General features: G+C 58.2%; 1 protein-coding gene across 1 annotated transcript in view; it reads right to left on the reverse strand.

The window, feature by feature from the left end:
* RAPGEF1 (Rap guanine nucleotide exchange factor 1) overlaps window positions 1-16,524 on the reverse strand; it is a 130,367-nt gene that overhangs the window by 33,687 nt on the left and 80,156 nt on the right. The window contains 8 exon segments of the mRNA XM_005654593.3: window positions 2,763-2,812; window positions 2,815-2,964; window positions 8,293-8,676; window positions 8,679-8,792; window positions 9,839-10,022; window positions 10,443-10,566; window positions 11,014-11,166; window positions 11,907-11,995. Coding sequence (XP_005654650.2) covers window positions 2,763-2,812; window positions 2,815-2,964; window positions 8,293-8,676; window positions 8,679-8,792; window positions 9,839-10,022; window positions 10,443-10,566; window positions 11,014-11,166; window positions 11,907-11,995 — 1,248 coding nt within the window.

The raw sequence follows: 16,524 nt of genomic DNA on the forward strand, positions 1-16,524 counted from the left end.
GCTTGAGAGGGGCTGACGGGGGCTGCGGATCAGAGCAAACCAGCCCAGCTGTCCTGGCCAAGGATCTGGGGTGTCAGTGAGTCCACCCACTTCAGCACACCCACTCTGCTGAGCTGCATCTCAAGCAGTGACAAACGGTTACGGTCATTTTAAGCCACAAGGTTTTGGGGGTGGTTTGTTACATAGCAAAAGTTAGCAAAAGCTGACCCACACAGCTCGCAGACTCTGACTTGGTCATGGCCCGCTCTCCAGGGCTTTGCTGCCTACGTGAAGAATATTCCTTTTTAAACACACAACTCTTACAGGGCTGACCCAGTGCCAGTGGGTGAACAGAATCAAAAGGCCTAAGCATCGCTGCCAGTTTATGCCTGAGCAATGACGTTCCAAGTGTGGCTGCCTGCGGCCCCTCCCTACCCCACCTTACCCACCCCGAGGGCCACAGCCAGCCTCGCCTGCCCTCCCCACCCGGCGCAGGGCCTGCAGAGGGACAGTCGCTGTGGGCAGCAGTGCAACCTCAGGAGGCACAGGCTACCCGGGAAAGGTCACCGACACCAGATTTCAAGCAGAGAGCGGCGGGAGCGACTCACCGAGGGCACAGGTAAGCTGCCGTGCCGGCTGAGAAAGGAGTTAGAGACGGACACACTGATGCCCTGAGTGGCACTGCTGTCCTCGGGGGTGAAGGCCACTTTAGATTGCTGGACACAGTAGGAGACAGAGGAGAAGGAAGCAGCAGCATAGGAGGCCTGCTGGACAGAGGAACGAGGGAGAGGACAGGGAAGGAGGGAGAGAGCAGACAACAGTCAGGCAGGTTCACGCAAAGGCTCAAGAGGTCGCTACTCGACGCTGCTGGGACGATCCGGAGCGGGACAGCCTCTCGGCCCAGGCGGGGGTGAAAGGTGCCTGGTGAAGGTGACCAGAGGAGCGGGGACCCTCCTTGCCTTCCTGTGTCCGTGGGGAGCGGTGGTACAGCATGAGGAGGCCAGTGGGCGGGGGCCATGCCGTCCTGGGTTTGAGCCCCGGCCCCGCCCTGTGGAGAGGGGCTGTCAGAGGGCCGCGCGGAGCCGGGCTGCCGGGGTTTAACCTGAGCCCTGCCCCTCGAGACCCGCTTGGCCTCAGGCGCGCATCTGTAAAACGTGAGTGACACAGGGCAGGGCGGTTTCCGCGTAAAGCACGCAGACGCCTGCGCACCTCGGGGTACGAGGGGCCAGCCCGTGGGAGGTGGGAGGGATTATCATTCCCACCTTTGTCTGTAAGACGGGGTGACGCTCCCCTCGCCTGCTTTTGAGAAGGAACGCCGAGCAGCCGGGCAGCACGTGTCGGCGCTGGGCTCGGAGTCAGCCTCCTGGGCTTCCTTAGGGAAGGGAGGACTGTGTCTGCACCGCCCCTCCCCGAAGGTGCAGTGGTCCGTCGGCGCTCTCTCGGCCGTGACTCCAAGCGTGCTCCGCAGGGCGCTTTCCCCCAACAGTCTGGCCTGCGGGCTCCGTGGTACCAAGGAGACGCCGGAGGCCGGCCGACAGGCGCCTGCGCGCTCCAGTGGGAGGGCTGAGGATATTTCCTTTCTCACCAAAACTGGCCCAGCTGTTTAGCCAAACATTTTAGGTCAAGGGTCCCTGGGGCAGGCACTTATATTTCTGTGGCGATGATTCCTTCTTGAAATCTTTTCAGAACAATTTAGACTCCTATTTGGAGGTATTAGGTGTTTGTGGGGTGAGTAGGGCAGGTGGAAAGCTGAGACCTAAGCACAGCGCACGAGACTCGGCTGTTGGAGGACCCAGGAGTCCCTCTTCCGAACCTGGCCCTTTCCTCCACTAGACCAGCCTGTCCCCCCAGGAGGCTGGCTGTGGTCCCGCCTGGCCAGCCCCGCACCGCAGCCCACGGCATGCAGGAAGGCGCACGGCCTCTGGGGCCAGGCATGGGCTCGCAGAGCAACCAGGGACCCTCGTCCTCCAGTCGGCAGCTGCCTCCCACTGAAGTCGGGGCAGCACCTCGCATTCTCTCGTGACAGACAAACGGCAGCCCGGCGGCCACCCTGGGCCCTCTCTGTTTAAAGCACCAGCGAGCGGACTGTCCAGTAAGGAGCAAGACAGCGCATGCAGCTCTGATGCGGTCGAGACGCCCCTCACGGGGTGGGCCCTTCCTGGAGAACATGGCTGGAAGGACGTTTGGATTCCAAAACCTGAGCAGAGCCCACTGGGTCTGTAAACCGGTGGCAAAGAGCCCACTTGCTCCCCGAGTCTCACGGGTTGCCCGCGGCCGGACAGCCCGTCTCTGTGCTGATGTGTTGCCACTACATGGGGTCCTTACACAGGAGGAGTTTTAGGGAGGAAGGGTGCACGGCGCCTGAAACACAAAGCTGCTCTGTCTAAGGCCGGCCTGCTTCGACTTCTCACTGGGCGCCCCGGGCCCGGCTGGGGTGGGAGGCACTCTGGGCCCGTTATGTGAATCCAGTCCCCAGATGGCCATACACAGACCGGGCCCTGCGCGCTGATGGAGTCCCTCCATTCTGGGAGGTCTGCTTTGGAGCCAGAGGAGAGAGAAAAAAGGCTGCCGACAGAGAAGGCAAACGTTCTGCATCTGAGCCAGTCCCAGCTGCAGGGGCTGCTCTGGAAAAGCAGGGCGCCACCGCCCCTGGGCTGGGGAGAGGCCACAGCGAGCGCTGGGACCTGCCCCGGGATGGCCCCGGCGCCTAGACACCCACCCATCGCGATGGGAACCTGTCGCCGGGTGGTAGGGAGCGGGGCGCCCGGGAGGGGGCCGCTTACCAGCTGCCGCTGCTTCGGGGGCAGGGCGGGGGGCGGCGCGAGCTCGTGGGGGCGTCGCCGGCGCTGAAGGAGTCGTTGAAGCCGTACACCTCCATGAGGAGCCTGTTCTTCTGCTGGTAGATGTGCTCCTTCTGCGGCGTCTGGTAGAACACGGAGGGCTGCGGCTCCGAGTAGTCCTCCAGCAGCTGCATGTAGGCCAGCACTGTGGGACAGACACGGGTGGGTGGCGGCCCCGTCCCAGCAAGACCCCCGCCCACGGCAGCCGGGTGGGGGCCGCAGAAAGCACACTGGGCAGCGAGACTGCCCCGCCACCAGATGGGGACACAGGGGGGCCTGGGGTGACCGTGGCGTGGCGGCGCAGGTCCACCCTCCCACCCTCCGGGAGGCGCAGAGGGTGACAGCGTGGCGAGGACAGGCAGGAGCTCCGTGCTTCCCGCTCAGCATCACTGTGAGCCCAGCGCTGCTCTGAGAAATAAAGCCTATTTTTAAAAAGGCACTTGGGGCGCTTCATTCTTCGCTGGGAAGCCGCGGGGGGGGGGGGTTCCGTGTCTCTTAAGGCCACGGCTGTGGCCGTGTGGGCTCGCGGGGTGGCTGGGCCCCCGGCGCCCTCTTCTCACCCCCCACGCGGTCCCGGGCTCACCCGCAGGGCTCTGCGCTGCTCTCCTGCACCCTGCCAGCCCGACTCTCCCTCCGTTGTGACCCACGCTGCCCCCGCGTCCCCACCCCGGCAGCCCTGCTGCGCCCTGTGCGCGGTTCCTTCTCAGCCCTTCCCATGGCGTGCTGTGAGCTGGCTGTTTTCACTCATCCAACTTGTTTTACTTTTTAGGGCCCACACTGGCAGCATATAGAAGTTTCTGGGCTAGGGGTAGAACTGGAGCTGCAGCTGCTGGTCTACACCACAGCCACATAGCGCCAGATCCTTAATCCAGTGAGTGAGGGCAGGGATTGAACCTGCGTCCTCATGGACACGAATCAGGTTCGTTACTGCGGAGCCACGACAGGCACTCCGTCATTCATCTGACTTTTACTGAGCACCTCCTGTGTGGCAGGTGCTGGCCTCAGTGCTGGGACTACACAAGAGTCAGTGACATGACTCTTCTGCCCATGTGGCGCCCACAACCTCCCCAGGGAGACAGAAAACAGGCCAAGGAGGGGCTCGTACGTCCCTCGGAGAACAGGGACGTGGGGTGGCAGTGGGCGTGCTTCTCCGGAACACGGAGAGGACCAGCGGAGGAGTCTTCCAGGCCAGGCAAAGGCCCACAGCCGGGACAGGGATCCGGTGGACAGAGCACAGCTGGCAAGGGGAGCGTGCAAGAGGCGCGGTGAAGACCCAGGAGGCTCCGTGGGGCGGTGTGGACGGGGCGGGAGGCAGGTGGGACCCCACAGTAGCCTCCCCACACCCCCGCCCCGGGCTGTGCCTGGGGGGCTTTGGGGACAACTCTGGGGTGGCGGTGGTCGCTCAGGTGGAAGATGAGGGTGAGGTGCAGGGCTGAGGAGGGAGAAAGGTTTCAAGGCAGATGCAACAGGACTGCCTGCCTCTCAGCCAAGAGCGAAGCTCCAAGAGGCAGGGACCATGTCTGTCCTGTCTGCTGCCATGTCATCAGTGCCTGGAACCCAGCCGGTGTCCCAGATGAGGGTCACGGAAGGAATGCGCCAAGGCACAGCTGGTCCTCGACATCTGCCCTACTTAGGGACTCGCTAAACCAGGTTCTCTCCCTGGTGGCTCCTGAGAGCACCGCCCACCCTGGAAGGCAAGAAACAAGTCACCAGACTCGGTTCTCTGCTCCCGGCCGAGGCTGTTCAGAGCGTCTCAGGAGAGGGACACACACCCAGAGAAAGGGAGTGGTCCCCCTCTTCTCTAAAACCCTGTCAGAAACCCTTGGCCTCGCCACTGCCGCCACTTGACACGCCGCTGCTGCCTCATGGCAGAGCCCCCTGCACCTCCTTGGCCGGCACAGGGTGGCACTGCCCCGGGGCCTCGGCAGCAGACAGCGGGGAGGGGAGAAGCCAGAGCACAAAGAGCTCGGCTGCCACACGGCGGTGACTCTCCCTGGCGATGGCCTCAGCTCTGTCTCTGCAGGCAGGTGAGAAGCCCTGAGCCTCGCTCTCTTCCTGACTCGGTGTGGCCAGTGACCCAAACCCATCTTCAGATCCAGCTCTTTCTGAAGACTCCACAGGGTTCTGGGAGAAGCGACAGCCTGGAGCTGGCTGTGCCCGGGCACCTGGCGTCCTCAGGAAGCCACGAGGGCTGGCCTGGAGCAGAAAAGCCCTCTCTCCAACTCCAGTCCACCTGTGTGCACTGCAGCCCGCGCTTGGCACTCCCCGCGGCAAAGCTGAGGTCAAGGCCGGCCCCGGGCTGCCCGCCCTTCCCCTTCCCCAGGTGGTGGAGGAAGCGCCTGGAGTTAGGTATCCTCTCTACACACGGGCGTTGGGGGGAAAGGGACGCTCGTGCTCCCTTGATACCTGCACTGGGGTGAGCACTAATTTACTTCCCTTTAGGGAAAGAAAAAGGACCCTGGGTCTGGAAGCAAAGGAACTTTGGTCCTTGTGTGGCAGGTGCAGGACAGCAGCGACCTAAGCCATCCTCTCGAGCAGGTGCTTTCCTCTGCGGTCACGTCACGGTGCCAAGAGCACCTGCTGGGTGAAGCTGAGCTTAAGATTCTAAGAAACACGTTTTTTGGTTTGTTGGTTTTTTTTTTTTTTTTTGACTGCACCCACGGCACATGGAAGTTCCAGGGGAGGCCGGGGATCGAACCCAAGCTACAGCTGTGATGACAGATCCTTAACCCAATGAGCCACCAGAGAACTCCCTTAGTTTTGTATTTTCAAACAGCCAGAAAGCTGGGTCTAACTGGACCCAGTCAGAACCAGGCGGAAAACTAAAGGACAGAGGCACGCGGCTGGCGAAGGCAGCCGCGAAGGGAGAGAGATGGTCTTTTCCTTCCCCGCGCCTTACGGGGCCAGCGCAGACAGGGAGTGCCTTTCTCTAGATGTGCCTCTCTGGCACCTTCCCTGAAGGGGGGGGTTCAAGGTCAACCTTCCCTATTTAAAGAATCAATAAGAGTGTCTCCGCTCTAAAGAGTACTGAGTGGAACCTGGCCGTGGAAGGTGGGCAGGAAATGACGGTTTCCCCCATAAAACTGGCTGCCGTTCAAAGAAAAGGGCAGCTGTCAGCCTCCCCACAACGCCTTCTCATTAACAGTGGACGGCCAACGTCACTGGGTTCTCGAGAAAGATGCAAACCCATGAAGGCGGTCCCAAATGCCTCCCAATTCCCCCCTGAAAGGCCTGGGCACAACCGCCTCCGCTGGACCAAGACAGAGCTGCAGCGAGGCTGCGACGGCCTCGGGAGCTTCGGGAGCTCCCTGACCTCCTGATGTCGAGTCCCTGTAGAGCCCCGCGAACCAAGCAGAGAGGAACTGCACGACATCAGTCACCTTCCAGAAACACGGAGGACCGACCCGTCTCAAGGGCAGCCCAGCAGCTGGCAGCTCAGGAGGGCTCGGTGGGCACCCAGGGCTGTGGGCGGGCAGTGGCCGGGAAGCCTGTCTGGCACGACGAGCTCACAGGGTTGGGGTCCCTCAGGACGTCAGCACAACCCAAAGGCCGGGCATGCTCGCTGATGCCGGGGCTGCACTGAGCTCTGTCCAGCATTAGCCAAATCTGAGGACGATGCCGAGGCGGCTCTGTGAGGACCTGTCCACGGGGTGGCAGCCTGGAACTCTGCGCGGGTGCCCTCGGCAAGTAAGAGCAGACTTGAGACGAGGCCCAGGCCTCCAGGAGCCTCGAGTTCAGGCTCCTCTCACCAGGCCCTGAAGAGACGACTGGGGCCCGGGGGGAGGGTGAACTGGGCTGCGGAGACAGGCCGCTCGGAGGCCCAGCCCTGCCACCCGCTTGCTTGCTGCTTTGGCGCAAAGGCTTCGCTCATCAGTCTCTTCATCTTCATAGTCCTGGGATGAGGGCTGGCACGCCTCCCAGCCAGGCAAGGACCAACTCTGGCGGAGCACGCCAAGCTGAGCCCAGGGCACCGCACCTGAAGCTCTTAGTGGATCTGAAAGATCCAGACACAAGTGCTACAGACACTGACAGCTGAGACTGAGTCTAAAGGTGGATGCCTAAATTAACAGAAAATCCCTTCAGCCACCGGAGACTTGAGGCTGGTCAAAAGAAACAATGGATAACGCCCCTTCCTTCTCTCCTCTGCCCGACACCTGTTCTAAAAGCTGGAGGCTCCTGGCTGCAAAGGCAGGTGGCACGTGCGCTGCTGCGGTCTGCATGGGCGCAAGCCTGCCCTTCATTCTGGGGTCAGAGGATTCCTAGGAATGGACAGGAGGGGGTGTGGGCCCACAGGGCATGTGGCTCAAGTTGAGGTCCCGGGGGTGGAGGGAGAGGGCCGCAGCTCCTTAGCCACTTGTCTGTGAGACTCATGGGCTCAGACTAGGCAGGCCGGGCCCTTGCTGTCTGCAGCTCCCTCCTAGTGGCCTGGTTTCCAATGAGTGAAGCTCCATGACAGATGGGAGTGACAAAGCCAGCTCTCCCTCCGGCTGGGGGGCCACGACACAAGCTGGGTGGCACCTGGTGCAGTTGGCTAGGCCAGGTCTCCCTTGCTTTTAGAGCGCCTGCTCTCGGCAGGGCCACCGGACGCTCTCACTTGGGAACCTGAGATGCAGACTCAACTTCCAGCTCAGAGACGTTATCTGCTGGATGTTTCCACTGAAGCCAGGGGTCCTGGGGCTGTGGGGCTGACACAGCCACACATGCGTCGTGACAGTGACAGCCAGTCTGCCCAGGAAGGCTGTGCAGGACTGTGCTTGTGAAAGGGAGAGAGATGGGCAGCAGCGAGCTGGAGGGAGCTGGCAGAAAAGCAAACTCCAGGAGAACCTGACTTCAGAGGTGGATGGCAAGTCTACACTTGGCAAACATTCACAACACAAAAATCCAAAATTTCACTCTACCCCTGGGCCCTCGTAACATCAATAACAGAAGAAGGGTCCTCAGCAGCTTCAGGGGGACCAGCTCCGATGCCAAGTCATCCTGTGACATTTCGGGTCTGCACACAGGCAGAGCAGCCCCAGGGTCCTCTCTCCGCAGCCCCCCACACCCTCGGGGGCCTCCGAGCCCCCGCGGTGCAACGAGTGCTACTCAAGTTCAAATGTCTGCTCTGCTTTACCCAGATGTCACCGGAAGCCTGTCCTGAATGCCTGGACACGGTTTCTCTTTGTCACCGTACGTTCAGGCCAGAAGGTCAACTGACTGCCACCTCCGAGAGGCCACACACTGCAGGCTCGGTGCAGCCCAGGCCTGAGGTTCTGTAGAGACCAGAAGGAGAGGTCGGCCTCTCAGGCTTTGAAAACCGTCACCAGAACGGACAAAACCAGGCTCCGAGCAGCGCGCGTGTACCTGCGGGCCGACCTGCGGTGGGAGTAGGAGTGAGGTCGCCGGTTTGGTTCCGGTCTAATGGTTCAACCCCACACACCAGTGTTCCAGGCTACAAAGCCTGCTTCCCAACAGCAGCTGCACACACACTTACTGTGTTTGTTCTTCTTCTCCGGGAGAGGCGGCGGCTTTTCTGGGTCCCCCGCCGGTTCGGGAGCAGTGAAGTCAGCCACGAACTCGACAGAGGCCGAGGAACCTCCTTGCTGAAAGGGCAGGACGGCAGCGAAGGGCGTGAAGGGGCCGTGCGGGCCCGGGCCGGGGGTCTGCAGGTCGTCCTCGGCGATGTTGTCGTACTGGGACGGGTGGCGCTCGTAGGACGCCCGGCAGCCGGTGCCGTCCGCCGTCTGGGAGGCCGCGCTCCGGCGCTTCTTCTCGGGAAGGGCAGGCGGCGTGTCCGTCGGCCACCCCGGGGCCGAGGGCCCGTCCGGCTGGGGACAGCCGCCCAGAGGCGCCTGGAAAGGGTGGCCGAGAAACGGGGGCCGGCCTCCCCCGAGGCCTCCGGCAGCGGGCTGAGGTGGCAGGCCGCGTGCTGAGGTATCTGGTCTGCGTTCGAGAGGTCTTGCTGGAGGAATTCGTAGTCGGGATCGTAATGATCTGCGTTCGCAACGGGGAGGGGACGTGGTGTGAGCCGCGGGGCCGCGGAGCTCCGCCTCCTCCCGGGCTGCCAGTCCCTCTCCCCGCCGCCCGCCCGGCCTCCCCGACCCTGCCGTCCTGGTTCTCCTCCGGCTCGTGTGAGCAAAACCAGATGGGAAGGCCACTGCTGGCTATCCTATTCTTTGTACTTTCCTAGAGTTAACACTTTTCTTACTGAAAAAAACAGAAAGAAAGATGTGTGATCACTGCAGATGATGTGGCTAAAAAACCCGAGCGAGAAAGTACCCACAATCTCATAACCTAACGATAATCTCTGCTTACAGCTGGATGTAGTTCCTCAAAAGTCTTTTTTTCCCCTACGATTTTTTCTTAAGCCTACTGAGAAAATGCTATATAAGTGGCCTTGGATTTTATCCACTCATCACTATACCATGATTGATTTTTAATCCAGCCACAAATTAACCCACCAAATGGATGTTATCCGAAGTCATCTGACTGATACCCCACTGAGTAAGTCAGAGGCTTCCGGCTGGTCGTCACTCCTAATAATGCTGAGATTAGTGTCCTCAGGCAGAAATCTTGCTGTAGATCTCTGATTGGGTTCTTAAGATAAGCTCTCAGCAGTGACATGTCTAGTTCACGGGACACAGAGTTTAAGGCTCTGCAAGCCTCCTGCCCAGCTGCCTCTCAGACTCATCTGGCCCCACCGCCCGCGCTCGGCGTGTGCCACTCTCTTGCCTTCACCCCCTGTCAAAAGCTGTCGGGGCTCCCGCTTCATTTACAGCCCTGAGCCCAGATGGCTCCTGGTCTTGGCAGGGGGCGTCATCTGAGGAGCCTGCGTGGCTTCACAAGGCTATTTCACTTCAAGTCTCAGCCCCTTGAGAGACAGACACCAGGATTCTCATTCGGCAGATGAGGAAACTCAGGCTCAGATTTTGAAGGACGTGGCCAAGGTCAGGAGAGCCAGGGACGGGCGTCCTTCTGACCCCACAGCAGCCACCACGAGAGGAGGACCAGCCGTGGTGACGAGGACGCCCGCAGCTCACCGAGTGTTTCACAGCTTGTGTTCCGGGAGCACTGCCCGCTGTCCCTGTCCAGAGAGGACAGCTGCTCGTCCGACCTGCTGAGCTTGCCGATGCTGCTGCAGGGCGACAGGCGGGGCGACTCGCCGCCATACGAGTGGCTGCCTCCCGACAGTCGTCGCTGGGTGTAACAGTCCACATCAAAATCCTCACGGGCAAAAGGAAACAGAGCCAAAGGTCACTGCTGGGCCCCGGTGGCGAGACCAGGGAGGGAACCGGCACATCTCAGAGGAGGACACCACACCGGGCAGCTCGGAAACCCGCTGGAAAGGCCCACCTTGGCTGGAAGCTTCTGGGAGAGAGGCCTCTGCAGGCGCTCAAGAGTGGGCAAGGGAGGCCTGAGGCCGGGCTCAGCGCGCCCTCGGGAGACGCCCCGCCCTTTGGCTCCTGCCTCCCCACCCCCGTGTGGGAACACGTGACCGCAGCCTGCAGAGAGAAGCCCACCAAGGGCGGCTGACCCGCCTCCAAGACAGAGCTTCCCTTGTGACCAACACCAGGGACTGGAGAACCAACCCGGAGAACCTGAAGCCTCCCCCGCCTGCCGCTCCTTCCCAATGGGCTGCATTACCTGCCTATTAATTCCAAGAGGCAAACTGGAGCCACTGGTGGCTCGACTCATGGGGGCCACCACGGCCACGCGGGTAGGTGACGGAGCCGACTGTCTTTTCTTCGGTGGCAGTGCTGGGGGGGGACTGAAACAGACCAAGAAATCCTGTCAAGCCAGAGAACCCCAACAGAAATTCTTCAAACAGGTGCGGGAGTGCGGAAGGTGGGGTTCTTTAGTTACTAGACACGTCACGCCTTCTTTTTACACTTTCGATGCCCACCCTTGCCCCTCCTGCCCAAATAAATCCCATCTGTGCCAAACCTTGCTTTTTCTTTCATAACAAATGGTACCAGCATTGGGCTGCAGCTTTGACTGAGGCTAGAAGGCAAGCACTGGGCGTTCTTGGAGGGTGGCAGGGAGGGCACGGGGGCCAGGCCTGCGTCCTCTGGAGCCGCCCTTCCCAAGGGAGGTCCGGGTGTCTCAAGAGCAAGTTCTTGCCCTGATGGCACCACCTGCTTTTTGGCGCATCCCTACCTACCCCTTCATCCAATTATGCCATAAACAGAGGAGGTGCTAGAAGACAGAAAAGTACCTGTTATCCACCACCCGAATGCCGGGCAAGGGGGGCTTGGGCGGCGCAACTTCTTGGTCCGTGGAGTCTGGAAGCCCCTCGGTGGATTGCGACATGCGGGTGGTCTTGCTGAGAATCTCCGTCTCCCGGTCCGTCAGGGGGAGCTCGGACTGGCTGGAGAGTGGACGAGAACTTGGGTTACAGAAGGCCACAGAGCACACGCAGGGCCTGAGAGTCAGAGTGGACCACGGCAGGGAGGCGAGGGGGGCAGGGCTAAGAAGCAGGAGCCCTGGACACAGAGCTAGCTGGACGCCGTGCCCTGGGCTCCCCAGCGAGATGGAGTTTCCAGTCTGGCTCCTTCACCAGTGAAGAGCAGAAGCTTGGCCAAGTCCCCTAACCCTGCATTTCAGTTTCCTGGTCTGCAAAGGGATCTCTGGGCTGGCTCATCTGCAGGCTCTCTAAAAGCTCCACGCGTAGGTTTTATATTTTCACTAGGGGCTTGCAGGAGAAATTACTGCAAGGCCTTAAAACTGTCTACTTTACCCTCAGTTTCCCTTCTTGATAAAGCCAAGCTAAGTGCTCTCACGCCCACCCCCTAAAACTCAACCCTCCCAAGCTCTCATTAGGGGAGGAAGCTGGCCCAGAATAGTGCAGCTGTGGGTCGCTGTGCACATGTCACACGAGCCTCTGAAGAGGCCACACTGACCCCTGACCTGGAGACCAGGCAGTACTTCAAGACGGGTGTGAGCTATACAGACTTCAAAATAATACAGGCTCTTACCCAGAAGCCACTGGCAAAGGAATCTGGGCCTCTCGGAGCCTACCTGGCACGGGCTCCCGCTCCGGGTCCATTCACTTTCTCAAGTGTGGACCAAACGTGGCCACAGAGACCGGAGGGTTTGGTTAGCACTCACCCGTCGGGTTTGCAGGCTGGGGAGCTGGGTTTCGCCGGGCTTGTGGGAGACGGATGCCCCTGCTTCTCGATGGTGAGTCTGACCAGCTCCTACACCCCGCACAGGAGAGAAGCCGTGAGAGACTGAGAAAGTGCCTCACTGCCCAGAACCTTCCTCATCAGGTGGGTCTGTCCTCCGCTGCTGAGTCGCATCTCTGTGCCCACAGATCCCCCACACACCGTATGCGCAAGTATCGTTGGACTTAGTGATCTGCGTGACTTCCCAAAACGTCCCCTAGTCTCCGAAAATACCTTCAGAGCACGCCAGAAAGTTTCCAACGCGCAAAGGCACTTCCTCTTGGAAGGGAGAAATGACAAGCCCCGCTGTTTCAGAACGACTAAGTTCATCACCCAGGTTAAAGCCCCTGCGGAGCGGATTCCCAGCAAGGGTGGAGGAAGCACTACTCGGTAGTTCTCTGAAGCCACAGCGCAACGTGCGGATGCTGCCTACTGACAGTCAGACCCCTGGTCACGGAGGAGGAGGAGGAGGTGGCTTCCCAGGGGGAGCCCGCCTCGGGGGCAGTGCAGCTGTGCCCCAAGGGGACTCTTGGTGGACAGAAACTTGAGGGCATGTTTTACCAGCAGAGACATGACTTTGGAAAATTTTTTTTCATAGAAAAAAAAAAAACAGAGACGATTAGGGCCTACTTGGTTTTTCCCACTCGAACGCATCCTCCCCCCGTTTGATGAGTTTTGACACCTCATATACCACGTAAGCACCACTCAAAAAATACTGAACGTTTCCCCCACTCTCTCTCTAGTCAGCGCGTCCCAGCCCAACCCCAGCCACTTCTTCACTTCTGTTTCTGAGACGACTTCTGCCCGGAACTTGATGCAAGTGGAGCCACACAGCGTGTACTCTTCCATGTCCATCTGCTTCGCTCAACAGCATTATGCCATAAAAACTAGCCATTTAAAGCCCGCAGTTCACGGGTGTGCAGTCTGTTCACGGTGTTGTACAACCATCACCAGAGTCAATTTTAGGACGTTTTATGACTTCCACGAGAAGCCCTGGACCTTTCAGAGGTCCCTCCTCGTGGCCCCCAGCCCCCCAAAGCACTAATCCACTGTCCAGCTCCAAAAGCTCAGTCGGGGTGCACGAGGAGTGGACCTCCTCGTCCCTTCCAAGCTGTGCTCCACAGCTGCGCTGCCTGTTCCGTGACGGACCCCTGGCTGGGACCTGCTTGGGTCACATGAGGAGGGCAGGCTCGCAGCGTGAACGTCTGTTTCGAGGTAGGGAGCACGCAGCCGTGGGAGAAAACGGGTAGTTCAGCGTGTGTCCCCAAGTCAGACTGCAAGCCTCTCCCGACTCAAAAGGCCACACCCGAGAATCCAGACAAGTGTGGGAGGGCAGGGGTAATATCCTTCTTACAGCAAGGACTCTTTCCAAACCACGAAAACTAGAAAAAAGATCCACACGCCAAAAGAAGCATCAAAGAAGAAATTCACAAATCTAAGGACTCACAGTCAATCATCATCAGGCACTCTCCGGCTCTGATGGTAACAAAACAGACACTCCCAGACCTGCTGGATGGAAGTGAAGTTTTGGACGGCCTTCCTAAAGGATGACTTGTAGGTACATGTCAAAAGCTTTAAGGAGTTCCCTGGTGGCCTAGCCGTTAAGGACCCCGCATTGTCACTGCTGTGATGCAGGTTTGATTCCTGGCCTAGGAACTTCTGCATGCTGCAGGTGTGGCCAAAAAAAAAAAAAAAAAAAAAAAAAAAAGCCTTAAACATATGTATACATTTTATAATAATTTAGCTCAAGGAGAATGTCGTGGATGTGGTACAAAAACAAGGCCACAAAGAAGGGTCACTATAACATTATATGTAACAGATAAAATTAGACTACTCATATTCCACAATTAACTACTCAGCACCAGGTACTGATTACACCAATTAGGACAGAATCGAATATGTGAGAGCATATTCCATGTTAAGTGGAAAAAACAGCCCAGAGAATGCACTGGGGCATTTACAGTATGTTTTGGAAACAAAACCAAACCAAGAACATATGTATAGAAAAAAATACGGCTATGAAACAGCTCTTATTTTCTTGCTTTTGTTTTTCTGCTTTTTAAATTTTTCTACAATGAAAATGTGTTACTTCTTTAAATTTTTTTTTCTTTTTAGGGCCGCGCCCACGGCATATGGAAGTTCCCGGGCTAGGGGTTGAATTGGAGCTGCAGTTGCCGGCCTATGTCACAGCCGCAGCCACGCAGGATCCTTACCCTACTGAGCAAGGCCAGGGATCGAACCTACATCCTCATGAACACTATGTTGGGTTCTTAACCCACTAAGCCACAACAGGAACTCTGCTTCTGAAATAATAATGAAAGAAACTGAAGGCATACTCTGTATAATCAGAATCAGTGTCCCCCGCTCTGTAATAGCCGAGCTTATTCCTGAGAAGCGTGGAGAAGTGAGATCGCCAAGAGTCCAGTACCGCCACAAGAAAGGCGAAAGGACGTTTTCCTGTCGTCACAACTGAGAAGCTCTCACCATGTTTACAGAACAGCTACGAAGCCGGCGACCACAGACGAGGTGCAGAGGGGAGAGCCCGCGGCCCGGGAGCAGGGGCAGGCGGCCTGGAGGAGGAGGAGGAAGAGGGAAGGAGTTTGTCCCGGGAACGCGTGGCCAGGCCCACAGAGCGTGCTAGCACCGGAAGGGTCCCCGGAGGCCTGCACTCAGGCTCACGGTCTTTACAAGCTGGGCTGCCTGCTGGCATCTGCCAAGGCAGGAACAAACGCCACTGACTCTCATCGATCCCCAAGCTGCTACACCTAGACCGCCGTCTTTCCCGAGAGGCCGCTGTGGGAACTCACCACCAGACGATGGTGCCGGGAGCAGGCAGGGATCCCGAATCCCAGGCTGGCCTCCCCCGCGGCACCCGCGCCCCACTGCCTGGCCCGGGCCCGACAGAAGGCCGGAGCCTCCCACGGTCCCCAGCGCCTTCCAGCCCATATGGCCCGGCCACAGGTCTGCGGTCTTGACCCGCTCCAGGCGCGGGCACACAAGCACCTCAAGGGCACGGATCCAGCCGCCCCGCCGACACCCCACCACACACAGTAAGTCCTCAAATACACGAAAAATAAGATGGACCATGGAGCCAAGGAGCCACACAAAGAACTATTTTGAATGGCTACAAAAATGAGGGATAACTTGAAGGTCAAAATAACCCGGAAAAGCCTTTCATAATAATTTGTAATAGTCCCACTGATTGAGGTAGCTAGTGTTACTTTGAGACTTGTGTTTCTAGTGTGGAAAAAAACAAATGAGTCATTATGTTGCTAGATATTTAAAAAATTTTTATGGCTGTTCCTGCAGCATGTGGAAGTTCCCAGGCCAGGGAATGAAGCCAAGGCACAGCTGCAGCCACGTTGGATCCACTGTGCCGGGCTGGGCATGGAACCCACGCCTCCACAGCGACCTGAGCCGCAGCGGTAGGATTCTTAACCCAGTGCACCCATGGCGTGGACTCCTGTGTTGCTATCTTTGGAAACTGGGATGTTTCAATGTGAGAGGAGGAAAATTAAGATATAAGCTTATGAGGCTAAATAAAAACCCCGGTGTCCTGAATGTGAACTTGGAGGCACGAGTACAAACTCAAGATGTGTTTCCTCTTAAAGAAACTCAACAAAAGACAAAAAAAAAAAAAAAAAAGGAGTTCCCGTGGTGCAGTGGTTAACGAATCGATAGGAACATGAGGTGCGGTTCGGTCCTGCCTTGCTCAGTGGGTTAACGATCGCGTTGCATGAGCTGTGGTGTAGGTGCAGACGCGCTCGGATCCCGGTTGCTGTGGCTCTGGCGTAGGCTAGTGGCTACAGCTCCGATTCCCCTAGCTGGAACTCCAAGTGCAGAAAAAAAAACAAAAAAAAAAAAAAAAAAAAAAAAAAAAAAAAAAACTCAACAAAGGCCAGTCAGGAGCAATAAGGAACCTCAGGCCTCCGAGGGGCTTCTCTAAACACCATTCCCAGTAAAGGAACAGAACTCCTTGAAGGGATGGCTGCTTCCAGGTCAGGGTAAGCAATGCTCAAGGCGATTATAACGCAATAACAAAAAAGAGAAATAACCCAGTTTAAGAAGGAGCAAAGGCTCTGAATAGACACTTCCCCAATAAGCTGTACAAATGGCCAATGAGCACATAAAGAAGATATTCAGCATCGTGAGGCATCAGGGGACTGGAGGGCAAACGCTCAATGAAACGCTACTGCAGCCACGCACGTGGCTCTATCAAGAAGGCCAACGACAGCAAGGGTGGGTGAGGACGTGGAGACAGGGGCACCATCAGGCACTGCTGGTGGGGACATAAAGCGGTGCAGCGGCTTCAGAAAACAGTCTGGCCGTGTGTCGTGAGATCGAACACAAGAGTCACTCTCCGACCCAGCAGCTGCAGTCCCAGGCGTGCGCCCAAGGGAAACGAAAACACAGACCCCACACAAGCGTGTACGCGGGCATTCACGGCAGCACACTCAAAACCGCCAGAAGACAGCTCCAAGGTGCAAGTCTCTGAATAAGTCACACCGGGTGTGTCCGCACGCCGGAACAGCGCTCAGCAAGAACCAGAAACGCCGTGCTGA

This window comes from Sus scrofa, chromosome 1 (genome assembly GCF_000003025.6).
Source record: "Sus scrofa isolate TJ Tabasco breed Duroc chromosome 1, Sscrofa11.1, whole genome shotgun sequence".
In the NCBI taxonomy this organism is placed as follows: Eukaryota; Metazoa; Chordata; class Mammalia; order Artiodactyla; family Suidae; genus Sus; species Sus scrofa.